The sequence below is a fragment of the Limanda limanda genome, chromosome 11 (assembly GCF_963576545.1).
Source record: "Limanda limanda chromosome 11, fLimLim1.1, whole genome shotgun sequence".
Lineage (NCBI taxonomy): Eukaryota > Metazoa > Chordata > Actinopteri > Pleuronectiformes > Pleuronectidae > Limanda > Limanda limanda.
The window spans coordinates 23,342,236-23,356,463 of NC_083646.1; the positions used below are offsets into that span (position 1 = coordinate 23,342,236).

The 14,228-nt window shown below is 40.6% G+C and overlaps 1 protein-coding gene across 2 annotated transcripts; it reads left to right on the top strand.

Moving 5' to 3' along the window:
* The first annotated feature begins 249 nt into the window (after window positions 1-249).
* Window positions 250-11,107, top strand: sacm1lb (SAC1 like phosphatidylinositide phosphatase b). Of its 2 annotated transcripts, XM_061082067.1 has the most exons (20): window positions 250-307; window positions 768-865; window positions 1,950-2,024; window positions 2,148-2,275; window positions 3,099-3,248; window positions 3,500-3,559; window positions 4,084-4,117; window positions 4,550-4,651; window positions 5,355-5,440; window positions 5,956-6,042; window positions 6,127-6,195; window positions 6,418-6,497; window positions 6,627-6,725; window positions 7,456-7,594; window positions 8,183-8,252; window positions 8,387-8,459; window positions 8,987-9,080; window positions 9,423-9,515; window positions 9,598-9,655; window positions 9,826-11,107. In XM_061082067.1, the coding sequence occupies exons 1-20, from the start codon at window positions 279-281 to the stop codon at window positions 9,960-9,962; spliced, it is 1,761 nt and encodes a 586-aa protein (XP_060938050.1). In that variant the 5' UTR covers window positions 250-278; the 3' UTR covers window positions 9,963-11,107. The 2 variants fall into 2 exon arrangements, with proteins under 2 accessions (XP_060938050.1, XP_060938051.1); XM_061082068.1 differs by lacking the exon at window positions 250-307 and having other exon boundaries at window positions 802-865; window positions 1,046-2,024.
* The last annotated feature ends 3,121 nt before the right edge of the window (window positions 11,108-14,228 follow it).

Here is a 14,228-nt window from a genome sequence, read left to right on the forward strand (position 1 = left end):
TGTTCTGTAACGAGGACATACATGGACCATGACTCATTTGATGCTGAGCCGTAAACAAACAACCCCACTCCTGCAGTGTCAGTCTTCCTAGATCAAAGGAAACTTTATGTCTTGTTTTTGTTGTTTTCTATTTTATTTGTCTATTTATGTATTTCCACTGACCCGCACTCCAGTACAGTAGGTGGCGGTATTGCACCTTTAACGTAATGTTCCAGCCGCCATTAAACAACAAAAAGAAGAAGAAGAAGAAGAAGCAGACACGTCACTGGGGAGGAAAGATGGCGAGCGCCTACGAGAGCTTTAACTTGTAAGTGTAAACAGCAAGTGAACAACACAGCGCTTCATTTCGCGTATGATTCCCTTCGTCTCAGAGGAGGCAGAGAGCCGTGTCTGCGTCCCCGGGACAGGCTCACCTCACAGCAGCTAACCGGGTACATCCAGCCCGGGCTGCTGCTAACCCCGCTGCTAACACCTCCATTACGACACGTCTGCTCTGCTAATGGAGCCTCCTCACACACCTGCTCTTCAACAGTGACACTAAAGTCCTGTGGAGCGGCGGTTCAGGCTGTGAAAAGTGATCGTCCTGTAGCTTTAGCTCCGGGACTCAAGGGTTTCCTGTGTCTGCTCGGTGTCTTCCGCCTCCACCTGTCTCCGAGCCTCACACACCGGCTCCGTGTTGATTCGCAGTGACTTTACAACTCAAACAGGCTGATTCCACCTCTCTGCTCCGGCTGCTGTTTGTTTACACCTTTCCTCTGTCTCACCAGGCGCACCACACCAGAGAAGTTTTACATCGAGGCTTGCGATGACGGCTCCGTGGACGTCCTGACGGTCGACCGGGTGTCGACTGAGATGACTCTCACAGGTGAGCGACCATGTTACTTTATCCTTCACTTAGTTACCAACAGGTTTTCATTGATTTATTTTTTCAAATACATTTCAAATAAAACCCCCGAACTCCTTCATTTACCTCAGTATCCAGACCCTTTGTTGTGGTCAGGGGCTTCATGTTTGCTTTACTTATTCTAGATATGTTTGTTTCTAGAGCTGCGGTTGATAAGTACGACAAATCTCCTTTCATTTCCTCGATGGAAACTCATCAAGACATGACGTCTGGAGAATTGGGTCCGGGCTTTCTCTGGAGTTTACCCTTCACACATGAACGACACAATGGGAGATTCTCCTCTCAGACATGTTCACACCAACACAGACCTCTCTGGAGTGTGGGGGTGGAGCAGCAGACAGAGAGAGACAGGAACTAATGTACACATTCTGCTGCAGGGATACAGGTTTTTGTTTAAGGCACATAGAAACTTGCGTCAGCTAGCTCTATTGTCATCCTTGTTGTTGTCTTCTACCTTTTGGGCTCTTCTTTTTCGCTTATCCTTTATTTTTTTGCGTTTGCCGCATGTTAGAAACATCACCAGCACACAAGCTTGCTCGCAGCACCTCCAGAGAATGTCCTGAGGTTCTCTGGAGTTCAGTGCATGTTTTTAAGCAACTTTACTGTCCGTAAGTTTCTTCAGTACAAGGTTCTGTCTGTCCCTGAGTGTCTTCATTCTGTCTGGCGTAGCCTGAGAGGATCTGACTGGAAGGATGAATGTGATAACTGTCCAAACTCCACGGTTGTGAATCTTTTAGAGTCTAAACCAAGAAGAGTGGAAACTATAACTGGCTTCTACAAAGTACTGAGTTAAGAGTGTTAATACTTCTGTATATGAGAGATTTTAGTTTTCAATGTTAACTTCCCATTATTTTTACTTCAATTTGTCAAATTTTTTTTAAGGGCTATTGAGTGTAGTCGGACAAGATGGCAAATGTATCAATTTAAAATTAAATTATAGAAATTGACAGGAGCTGAATGTCTTTTAAACCACTGCGTTACACTAAATGAGATCATGCTGATCACATATATAACACACTGACACTAACCACTGCTATGTCCTTAGTGAGGAGGGACATCCCTGTCTCAGCTGAGAGCAGACCAATATGTGGAGTCATGGGGACTGTACGTCTGGTGGCAGGTAAGTTCAGTTTGTAGTGCGGGAGGATTATGTTCCACCCATTCCTGGAAAATATCGAAACTATCAGCTAATGGAGAAGAAATGTGTTGTGCGTTCTCATTTCCACCAACCTGTGTTTGTCAGGCATGTACCTGGTTGTCATCACAAAGAAGCAGAAGGTGGGAGATTTGCTGGGTCATGCTGTGTGGAAGGCTCTGGACTTTGAAATCATCTCTTATAAGAAGACAATACTGCACATGACAGACAACCAGGTAGCTTCTAATGTTTTATAATAATATGTATTTTGATCTTAACTAACTGTCAGAAGCATCTTTCATATTGTCTTCCTGCTGACAGGGGGTCAAAGATGCTACCTTGATTTGTCCACAATCCAGAGACACTGGATCTAAGCACCTTTTGTATAAGTGTTAAACTCACATGTACCGAAAGATAAAAGCATCTGATCTGAGACACCTCACCCTAGTTGTTATTAGAAGTATACAGAAATTATTACTGCTTTATAAAGCTATGGTTATGTCCTACTCACTGCATCCCATAGAATTACATTTCTTTTGCAGAGTGGCTAATGGAAGGGGAGGTGATCCTTTCATTAATTATGAGAAAATACTGTGCAAAGTGCCTCACTGCAATTTTTTTTTAATTACCAAGTACTTTGTGACAAATAAATAACTGAACAATATATTTTATACAGCTCCGTAGCTTCACACTGTGACCCATAAAACATGCACAGCTACTTCTGTCAAATGTGTGCAGGCTGTAGGCATATGTGGGCGTGCAGTGTCCTCATGCACCCCCTCATCCCCTTCCAAATATTGTTATTTCTGGTTTCTAAAAACTAAAATGGTGCTGGACAAAATACCAAACTCACGGCTTCAGACGTAAATTTCCTAAACCAATGGGTGAAATTATAGAGGTTCCATTCTTTGTTTACCATTCACGCCACCACTGACCAGTGCAAATGAGAAAAATGTGGTGCACAAAAGCTGATGTATGAGTGTCCAAACTGCAAGCTTCAGCTTGTCCTACTGACTAGAGTCCTCACTGCATTCCACTACTGTTTGTCTCTTGTTTCAGATGCAAGACAACAAGGCTTTCTTGTCCATGATCAACAATGTCCTTCATACAGAAAGCTTCTACTTTGCAACAGACTACGACCTGACCCACAGTCTGCAGCGCCTGGCCAACACCAGCCCTGAATTTCAGGAGATGAGCATTCTGGAGAGGGTTAGAAATAACTTTATACACCTTTTATATATTAGTCAATCACACAAATGATAGAAACAAAGTTAAATTCACAAATAGTTGAATAATAATTAGATATTTGAGTTGTTAACTGATTCCATCTCTTCTAATAAGTATCTTAGTACAATTTGTGTCATCTATGTTTAGAGACATTTATTTTATCCAAAGGATACAACCTTCTCTGCTTCTGCACTTGTGCCTATGTTGATGTGTCCCAAATGTCCATGTTACAGGCAGACCAGCGTTTCGTCTGGAATGGCCACCTGTTGAGGGAATTCCTTGCTCAGCCAGAGGTAAGACGGAATGAATGTTCTCTTTCATAGCATTTGTGTTTACTTCTCCCTATTGGGCTCGTTCCCCGAGTATTCTCAGTAATACTTCTTTCTGGAACTTAAGCTCAGGATAAAAATAATCCTGCTGTAGTCTTTCAAATGCTGTGCATCACTATACTTCTTGCTACAAGACTTGTTAACCCTGCCCTGAGAATGGCCTCTAAAGTAATTGGTGGAGGGAAATAGCTGTCATTCAAGATAAACCTGTCCACCATTATATGACTCTCCCTTTTCCATAGTGAGACATGCTTGTGTAACCCTGGCACTGTAGGTGGCCTCTTTCCAGTGTTGCAACTTGTGTTATGGAGTATGTGCTTGAGTGAAAGTAAGGGGGGTATTATTAGTATATTTTCTTAGAGCCATGGTTGCATAAGTACCTTCAAATGTTATTTTGGTAGAGTTTCATATAGTATTTGCATTGAAATGAATGATAATGACTATAAGAGTAAAGCATTTAATCATTTAACACTTCTCTAATCTTACAGTTACACAAGTTTGTGTATCCTGTCGTCCATGGCTGTATCCTTTTGTTCTCTGACTGCTAGAGTCTATTCCTATCCTCATAAAATATATGAGTTGAGCATTTAGGTGAAGGAGTGTGAGACCTGTCCTTTCTCACCATTTTATCAGAGTGAAGCATTAAATTAAGTGTCTAGTTTATTGAAGATTGTATTGCTTTATTTTTACATTTCTTACCTTAAAAATGTTTTGCCTTTTTTTTTAACTTGACCAGGATGAGTAACAGGTGGCTATTAAATATACTAAAGTCTACAATACAGCCTTAAATGTTACTGTATATTGAGAATTGTATTTAATAGTGATTCAGAAAGAGAGCCAAATTTTAAATCAGATATTTGTTGTTTATATCAGTTTTTTTTTTACATGTATAGCAGTGACTCCTTTCTATTTTATGTCAGCTCTGTTGGTTCCTTAACACATTCTGTTAACTAGTCATCATCATGAAGTCAAGCTGCATCAATGGAAAGATGTTTGAGTGGAGTATAATCTCCAGGAGGAGCTGTTTCAGAGCTGGTGTCCGCTACTATGTCAGAGGTAATACTGTTTATGATGAAGAAAAAACAATTCATGTGTTTGGGGAAAAATTATACTACTACTGAAAACAAGGATTCACTTGTCCATTCTCACTTTTGAATATGAGTAAATTATATGTTCATTATAGCAGTCACAGGTCTATGTCACTACAGTATACGTCTTGTCAGTTTTGTTGATATCTCATTGAGAGAGTAGACTCGTGAATTCATCTTATCTCATTTTTAAGAAAAGGATGACACAAAACATAAAAACACAACATCCCATTTTAAAATATTCCATTTCCTTAAGTCTCTGGTCAACCTCATGAGACAGAACTGTGGTCAGGCCCATAATATGTTATACACATCACTTAATGCATTGAGTCAAAGAATCCCAGACACCTATCCACCTCACATTCTTTGTCACAGCTGTCCTGTACACGTCACATCCTGGTATTCTTCTACCACTGCTTGCTGTGACAAAAAATACTTATTCTGTATATACGAGAAGACAATAAACAATAAATGATGAACGTCATTTCATATTAGTTTCGTGTGAATAGTGGGTGAACAAATATTTAAGTGAATTTCATGCATATCTATGCTATTCAGGCTCATGTGCTGGACATTAAGTCAAAGATGACAAGACTGTCTCTGCAGTAGTGGGACATTGATCCTTTACAATGTAGAACATTTTAAAAGGGTCTCTGTGTTTTTGTCTGCAGGCATCGATTCTGAAGGCCACGCTGCTAACTATGTAGAAACGGAGCAGATTGTGCAGTTCAACAGTGCCAAGGCTTCATTTGTTCAGGTGAGTCAGATACTCAAGTCAATAATGCTGCTGTAGCGACACAGTGAAGTCTGCTGTTCAGTCTCACCATTAGGAAGAAGTGAAAGATCATTTAGGAGGAACAGTAAGTGAAGAATTCTCACTGCTGAGGTTTCTCCTTTTAGTTTTAATCCCAACACTGTAAAAACTATATCATTAAAAACTACAGTATTAAAATATCATCCCTCAGAATATTGCATACACAATTTGAGCAGATCTGAAGTTTGTGGCCAATTTGTGTGGTGATATCCCCCCATGATGTGCTAATGCTGTGTTGACTTTGCTGTGCAGATCATTGCACTCAGTCCACATTCATGTTGTGGTCCATGGTCATTCCCACATTGAATTGTGCCCCATTAGAATGAAGACAGTGATATGAAACTCTGACAGTATTCCTACTCCGGATGTTGCTTATATATTTTGTATATGCTATAATGGAGGGATGAAGGAAAGCTGGATTATAGTATATTGATGTATTGTTCACTCTTTATGCACAGACTAGAGGCTCCATCCCCTTCTACTGGTCCCAAAGGCCCAACCTCAAGTACAAGCCAAAACCCCAGATCAACAAAACAGTCAACCATGTAAGCTCTACTACAAAACAAGGCCGCCATCATTGTGTTTGTATTTTTTCTTGATTTCTCATGCAGTTTCTATTCTCTCTGTAGTTGGATGCATTCCAGAGACACTTTGACTCACAGATTATTCTCTATGGAAGACAAGTCATTTTGAACTTGGTAAGATGGGTAAAAAGATACATTTCACTCTTCTACTGCTTTCATTTTATGCGACCAATTTACCAGTTAGATATCGGTTCCTAATTTTAAAATCCATGATATTATCCTGGATTAAAAAAAACATTCAGGGGATATAATGCAATAACAAAAGCACATATTGTTTTATGGTTGTTTGCATATTTTTTCCATATAAAAACACTTAATTTGTGATGATTTTGTCAGATCAACCAAAAGGGCTCAGAAAAGCCATTGGAGCTGGCCTTTGAGAAGATGGTGACCAGTTTGGGAAATGGCATGATCAAGTAAGATTACCATCAATTACATCACTTTTCACCTCATGTATGGCTGCATTCCTTTAGGGCCTCTGGTTTACTCTACCCCAGGTATGGTTGAGGTTGTTGTATTTTCAGGGAGTGCTCACTTTTCTGCAGGTACATCGCGTTTGACTTCCATAAGGAGTGCAGTCGGATGAGGTGGCACCGCCTGCAGCTCTTATTGGACATGGTCGCTGACATGCAGGATGAATTTGGGTCAGTGTGTATTTTGCATTGTGTGTGAATTGATATGCTGAAGGGAGAACGTCAATATATTAATTGTAGAGTAGCAGTGCAATATTTATGATAATAGTAGTTGTTCTAACAGCCAACAACATTTTACATCAGTTTTATAACAGTTGCACTTCAACAAACCTATTGTAGGTTATTACAGTATAGTAGCATATTCAGCAATAGACAGTTCACATATGGAATGAAGGTTTATTCTTCATCAGGAGTTGTGTCTAATGTTATTTAAACTCATGTTTAACATTCGTGGATCAGATAAGCTACACACAAGATACACTAACTTTTCCAAAATTTTAAACAAATGTGAATACAAAATTGCTAGTAATGCGACGTTAAAGATTTATCTATAAATAAAACTAAATTGTGTTGTCTTTCATTCACACCACTTGGCAGCAGGGGGTACTTCAGCTCCCCTACTTCCTGCATCCTTGCTTAAGATCACTATAAGTGCTTTCATTCATTCACACTCACATTTAAATAGCACTTCCATGTGCAGCGCCTTCTTTATCACACATTGACAGCACAGACATCATGGGTATTTTTTTTTCATTGTTTTGGCCCATGACACTTTGACACACAGACTGAAGGAGCAGGGGATCAAACGATTTACCCTTCCGCTTTGGGGAAGACCCGCTCTACCTCCTGATTACAGCAGTCGCAAATAACATCAGACGTAATGTTGTGCATCTGGCTTCAGGTATTTCCTGGTGGATGCAGATGGGAAGGTGCAGCTGAGTCAGGAGGGGATCTTTCGGAGCAACTGCATGGACTGTCTGGACCGCACCAATGTCATCCAGAGCCTTTTGGCCCGAAAGTCACTGCAATCACAGCTGCAGGTAGGAGCCAATCATGCAAGTTGTGAACACAATGATAAAAAGCACTGAACAAGGGGGAGCAGTAGCTGTGCTCTACCCAAAGTCATGTCGGATACAATAATTCCAGTGTTGACATTCTGTATCACATAAAGTGGGGAAAAAAGTCTCTGACTACTATTTATCCACAAATTCTTGTAATTTGTAAGGTGTAGATATTATTTGGCCAGAATAATTAGAATTCACCATTATTTCAATGAGAGTCTATTAAAACTCAATTAATCTGCTTGACTGAATAATTGCACATTGTTTGTATATTTACCAATCATTCTCAAATAATAACTTGACTTCATGAACGCAAAGTTGGGTGGGTAGGTCTGGATTTTGCCTGGATTCAGCTCACATAATACAGTTTGTTCTGTTGGAATCTTCATTACACTGAACAGATCAAAACCCCAGATAAATAAAGATGAAGTGTTATATTAATTACAATTGGGGCAGAAAATAGGGAGGTCTTGTACTAAGATATCATGACACATTACCTGTAGCTTTTAGCTAAATAGCCTTTTGAGAGATGAGTCACTAGGTTGACATGGATGTTTGTGCCTGCAGAAAATGGGAGTCCTGAACATGGGCCAGAAGATTGAGCAGCAGATGGACTTTGAGAAGTTCTACAAGAATGGTGGGCTCCACTAGTGTCGTTTTTTAATTCAGTCACGTGGCACAGCTACATTTAAAGTCATACTATATTAACATGATCTACTTCTTTTAATTCTCTTTCTGGTTTGTGTTTTGTCCCTGTCTGTCCTCGTGCAGCCTGGGCCGACAATGCTGATGCCTGTGCTAAGCAGTATGCTGGTACTGGGGCCTTGAAGACAGACTTCACCAGGTGAGTTTCACACAGCTGACATCCAGTTAAACACATGATCACTGCTTGCTAATGACATAGAAATCATCTTGATTTTGGTTAGATTGTCTATATATCACATACATACATGTGCAACTGTTTACTCCTCCTAACACCTGGTTCCAGTGCAGACATTGCAACAAACAAGGTGCAGATTTCTAAAAATAGAGATTTGGGGAAGTAAATATTATAGAAGATACCTCCTGATATATTCTGGTTATTCTTAACTGTCCCTTAGTTCCATCCTCAGAAACAATTATAATAATACCACCTTTCATTACCATCTCCCTTTATTATCATTCACTATTTGCTTTGACCACATTTCACTTGATAAGGGCAAAATTGTAGTGAGAAGTTGGAATACATGTGAATTGTGGTCACATGTAAAAAGAGTATACTCTGGGGAGCACGAATTGGCTCAACAAGCTTCATTTCAGATACCTGGTTCAGATTAATCCTCTGGGGACTGTGGAGAGTTTCTATGTGGTGTTGACACGTTGATCTTCCAGGACGGGGAAGAGAACTCAGTGGGGCCTGCTGATGGACGGCTGGAACTCCATGATTCGATATTACAAGAACAACTTCTCTGATGGTTTCAGACAGGTGGGTCCAAAGTTTCATAGATGTGAGTGCTACAGTATATTCGTGGATAGTGATGTGTATTTTACAGTCAAATAAATACAATGAATGTATTAGTTTTAGGGGCATCATATCCTATTGATTTTAGTGTAATGTTAGTGTAATTTGAACCACACCTGGACGGGGCTGTTCCCTTGGATCAGGTTGATGTTTTTCAGAACCCATCCACTCTTTAATCAGAGGTATTAATGACCACAGGGTAGCTGAGTAGTTAGTGCTGGATATGCTGGATGAAAATATCAACCATCAATGCAGGAATGAGTAACTGGTGAAACAGTTGGAGACGGTTGTTCTTTTTTTACACAGGACTCCATTGATCTGTTCCTGGGGAACTATGCTGCAGATGAAGCTGATCGGACCACCCCACTGCGTGACCCCAAAGACTGGAAGTTTTTGACGGTAAGAGAAGCTCAGGAAGTTGGACTGACCAATCTTTTTTTCCCAATATGTTTAATGTGAACCTTGTTTTCTCCTTCTCTAGTTGCCCATCGTCATGGTGGTGGCGTTCTCCATGTGCATCATCTGCCTGCTAATGGCTGGTAAGACAAACTGCAGCTAAGTCCGGTTAACTGACATTTTCATGCCCACATTATTACTTATTTTTTTAATCCTCTTATAAGTATTTTTGGTAACTTTATACAGTATTTGTTGAATGAAAATGTAGTTTTTGATTCCTCCACTGACTCTGTGACCTGCTGTCCCTCCTCAGGGGACACGTGGACTGAGACTCTGGCCTACGTTCTGTTCTGGGGATCAGCCAGCGTGGTGACGGGTGGCCTCATCCTCTTCAATGGACGTGACTTTGTAGATGCTCCTAAACTGGTCCAGAAGGAGAAGCTGGACTGAATGTGTGTGTGTGGAAAGCAGCTAGGCCCTGGCGAGCTCACCGCCTCATCCACCAGCTCGTCATCACTTTACCCCCAGCATCAGCGGACCTGGAGCCTTTACTAAGAGAGGGGGGAGTGGAGGAGGGCGGTGAGCAGCAGGGCCGGCCTCATGTGCGATGATGGTGGAAAGAAAGAGACTGGGAGTGCATGAGCCTGCTGCTGTCCACACTGTAGCGATGTTTGTGGACAGGACTGTCTGTCCACACGTTTTACTGGACACTGAACCTCTGGTGTTTGTTCTAACTGGATGTCATTGTTCTTGATTTCAGAAGATTGTGGTGGGACCCATGTTAAATTCCATGTTTGTCCTCCTGCATTCCTAATGGATGCTTGGGATCAGATTCAGAACAGAAACTGTGATATCACAGCACAGTTTCAAATGATTTAGTGTTTCTACTGTTGATTTTCCTTTAGTGTTTTTATGTTTGTCATTGCAAATATGTTCCTGTCCATTTGCAGTTACTATGTCATTTCCAGAGCAGTAACGGGTCAATAAGGTGTCCAAAGGCTGGAAGAATTTGTCCTGGGTTGTTTGTTTTCGATTTTTGATGTTTGCACCTGTTGTGTGTTAAAAATCTCATCAACACACCCACTCATTCGCGATTAGGGAAATCAAGCTGATTTCTTACATCGCTTCCTCCAAACGTTCTGAGTCTAGTAGGGGTCTGGCCGGGGAAACTCAGCAGAAAGTCTCGGGGCTCTCAGTCGGATATTTGCGTTCTCACATACAGCCCATCCGGAGATCAGTGCATGTCTGAAAGTAAAACTTAACACAGCCAGTGGACATTCTTATCTAAATTCTGACTGTAGATTTTTGCTTCTTTATAAATCAGGCTCATGCAAGAACATATTTGTTCTATGAGCGATTCGTGGTAATTTTCGGCATTCACCACTTTTTCTTTTTGTTCTAAGATTTCCTGAGCTATGGTCCAGATCTGTCAAACATTTTCTGACTCGACATCTGACTTGAAATCTTAAAGCCTTAAACAGAATGAATTGGTGTGGGGGGGTTTAGGTATTTTACTGTATTTAACTCAAATAAAATATATAAATGAAATAGACTTAATAAAGATGAATATTGTGATCCTCATCACAGCTGCCACACATGAGGTTTCTTCTTTTTTTTCATCAAATCAACATCTTGGTTAAACTAGGTGTTTGAGGGTCTGCTCTCTCCAGTGTCATCCTCTGTTGTACATGACAGTGTTGCATCACCTGTTAAACATATCACACCTTTATTTATGTCACAGTGATGATGGGAAGCTGTATTCATATTTTGTTTTGATACTTTATTAGGACTGCTGATACTACTGAACAGGTTGCCATTTTGTCTGTCGAAGCTGCAAAGAGTTAAATGATTATTTTCACTCCTTGATAACAATTTTGATAATGTATCGGAGGGGAATAATTAGCCTGTTATACAATTATTTGCATGAGGTCCAGTTTGAATCACGTGGATGTTTTCTGGATAGACTGCACCACCTTCATGGACACATGTGAATCTGCCTGAAGACAGGGACTGTCATTTTGGGAGGAAATACTGGTTCAGCCCACTTCCGTCCTCTGAGGGTTCCACCTGATTGTAGGATTAAACACCTGAGTTGAGTCTTCTTTATTGGTTTGAGGTTGTTCTATTTATGTATTGTAGCTTATGATATGATAACACACTATACACAATACCTTTAGCCTGTACTCTACTGTAAGCCACAGGTAAGCCATAGCACTACTAAACGTAAGCCGAAGGTGGCTCAAATTTGTTTTGTGCTATATTCTCCTTTTACCACATGGGCCACCATAGGTTCCCATCCAGGTTACACCTTGCCTGAAGCACCACATCTGTTTCGGGTTATTCGGCTGCATTTGCTATGTTCCAAGTGGGCCACTTTAGGCTCACGTCTGTTTTGTTCTGGTCACAACAAGGCCAGAAGTGCTGCATCATCACTGAAGTGGACCACATCTGTACGCTATGTGTAAAAAAAAACCTTAAATACATAGTTTCCTTTTTAAAAACAGTTTTTAGGCACTATTATCCGTGGTGAATGATTCCTTATTTGATGCTGTAGTGAGTATTTGTAGCAGCTGATTGATCTGTGTGTGTAACTCAGTCAAAACAAACAGACTGGTGACAGAGGATAAATTAAAATGAAAAATAAAATGATAGTGAACTTTTTATGAAATAGACTTCCCCTAGAGGCCAGACACGGGTGGTGAAGATGAGCAATAAAGCAAAGAGTTGGGACGTCAATGAGGGACTTCTGGATGATGCTTGTAGCCGATGGAGTCCAGAATTGAAGTGGTGCAGGGGTGGATCATTCAGTGTCACTGAAGTGAACTGACTGCTGAAGGACAGCTGAGGGGAAACATTTTAAACAGCTCAGTTGATTGACTCAAGACGATTGTTTCAGGCTCTGACTAAGGAGGCATTCACAAGAAGATCGTTTTCCTCACTAACCCTTCTCTCGCTTCATATGTCTGAGCCCATAAGTGAAGTAATATCACCTTTACGGAAAGATGCCAGTGTGCAGAAAGAATGAAGTGGATGGACACACCGTCACAAACAACAATGTTCAGTCTTTGCTGTGACCACATCAGATTTAGATCATCAGTCTGTACATTGGGTCTGAACCTGTACAGACTGATGCAGGACAAACGGACTCAGGCTACATACCTTTCTGCCCTTTCAGTTCAACCCCTCCTCACACCTCACGCTGCTGTTTCAAGTAGTCAGACATTTGTCTGAGTGTACACAATCATTTACTGCTGCAGAGGTAAGTTCCTCCTTATCGGCATATATGACATCCGCCGAAGTGAGATTGTAGAAAGCTACTCATTAATGTTTTTCCTTCTTGTTGCCTGATGTTTCCGTCACTAAGAAAACTCAAGACTGTTAATGACGTGCGTTCTTTGAGGTAGCGGAGCAGTCATAAACAGGGCAGATGATTTTTGCTGTATCCCAGTTTTTCTTTGTGCTTTTTTGTTATGACTGAAACAATTTAAGATCGGAGGTGAAACGAGACGCATTACATGTTATTAGACATTATTTAAGCTCCAGTAGGCGATAAGTTGATCAGTTATCCATTCCACAAGTAAAAAGTCTTCAAATGCTGAAAGGTTTGGAGCTTGTGAACCAAGTTTACAACTAGAGTGTATTTTATGATCACTATATCAGGTTGGGCACTGTAATGATAATCATACTTTGGTAAGTCCTGATCTTACAGTAAATGATGCACACATTGATTCCTCAATGGTAGCTTTATTATATCCTCATTGCTTCCAAACCGGTTTACTGTTTTGTTGTAACTGTATTTAGTGCTTTACTGCTCGTGCAATTTCATTTTTATTTGTACTTTGTAACATTGTAAAAAAAAACTTCTAACGCAACACTGACTGCAGGAAGTGCGTTGTGGTTCAGAAAGCTTCACAAACATCTCAGACAACATTCAAGTGCCTGTTTTATTTGATGATACTTTACAGGAAGGAACGATTACAAAACCAGTAATGAAGGAGCTGTTTCTGATTTGATCAGAAATTATAAACACAGAAAGTGGTCATTATTCTGATTCCCAGATACCAATGAACTATTCATTACTTCTATTCAGTCTATTCTCTAGTGACTCATCTCATCCAGCCTTTCCTGGTGTGCCCCTCGCAAAATAATTAATTTGACACTTGTTTCACCCAAGTGGTACATTGTGCTGTAAATCCTCTTTTTATTTTTGAATCCATGTATTTGGTAGTAGGCCATATAATCTCTGGGGTATTAATTCTTGTTTTTCTGTAAAGGATTTTAGTGTTTTTTCTAACTCTGGTAACACTGTAATGTTTTTCTGGCTCATTTGCCAGGACGGGGATCAGATTATGAAGAAACAACAAGCTTAAAATACCGGTTCAGATTAGCCCCCAGTGAGCAGGAGGACAAACCTGCAGGTGGAGCTGCCACAGGTCAAACCAAGGACTTCAATTCATTCAATAAAATACAGTATCCAGATGTCTTGATAAAAAATGTAAGATCTTTCGTGAAGCCTGTAAGGCTGTGCAGGAGCAGCATCATCCACATCCACATCCACATCCATCATGCATTTTGCTTCTTCAGTTCTAACTGACCAGTGGGAATTTTCAGGTATTTAACCTGTGGGTCTGTACCTGTGTTTGGAGTTCTTACATTAAACAGGCAGGTTGTTGAACCCCCCCATCGGTTAGTGGGTCTTTGGGCTCCTCTATAGTA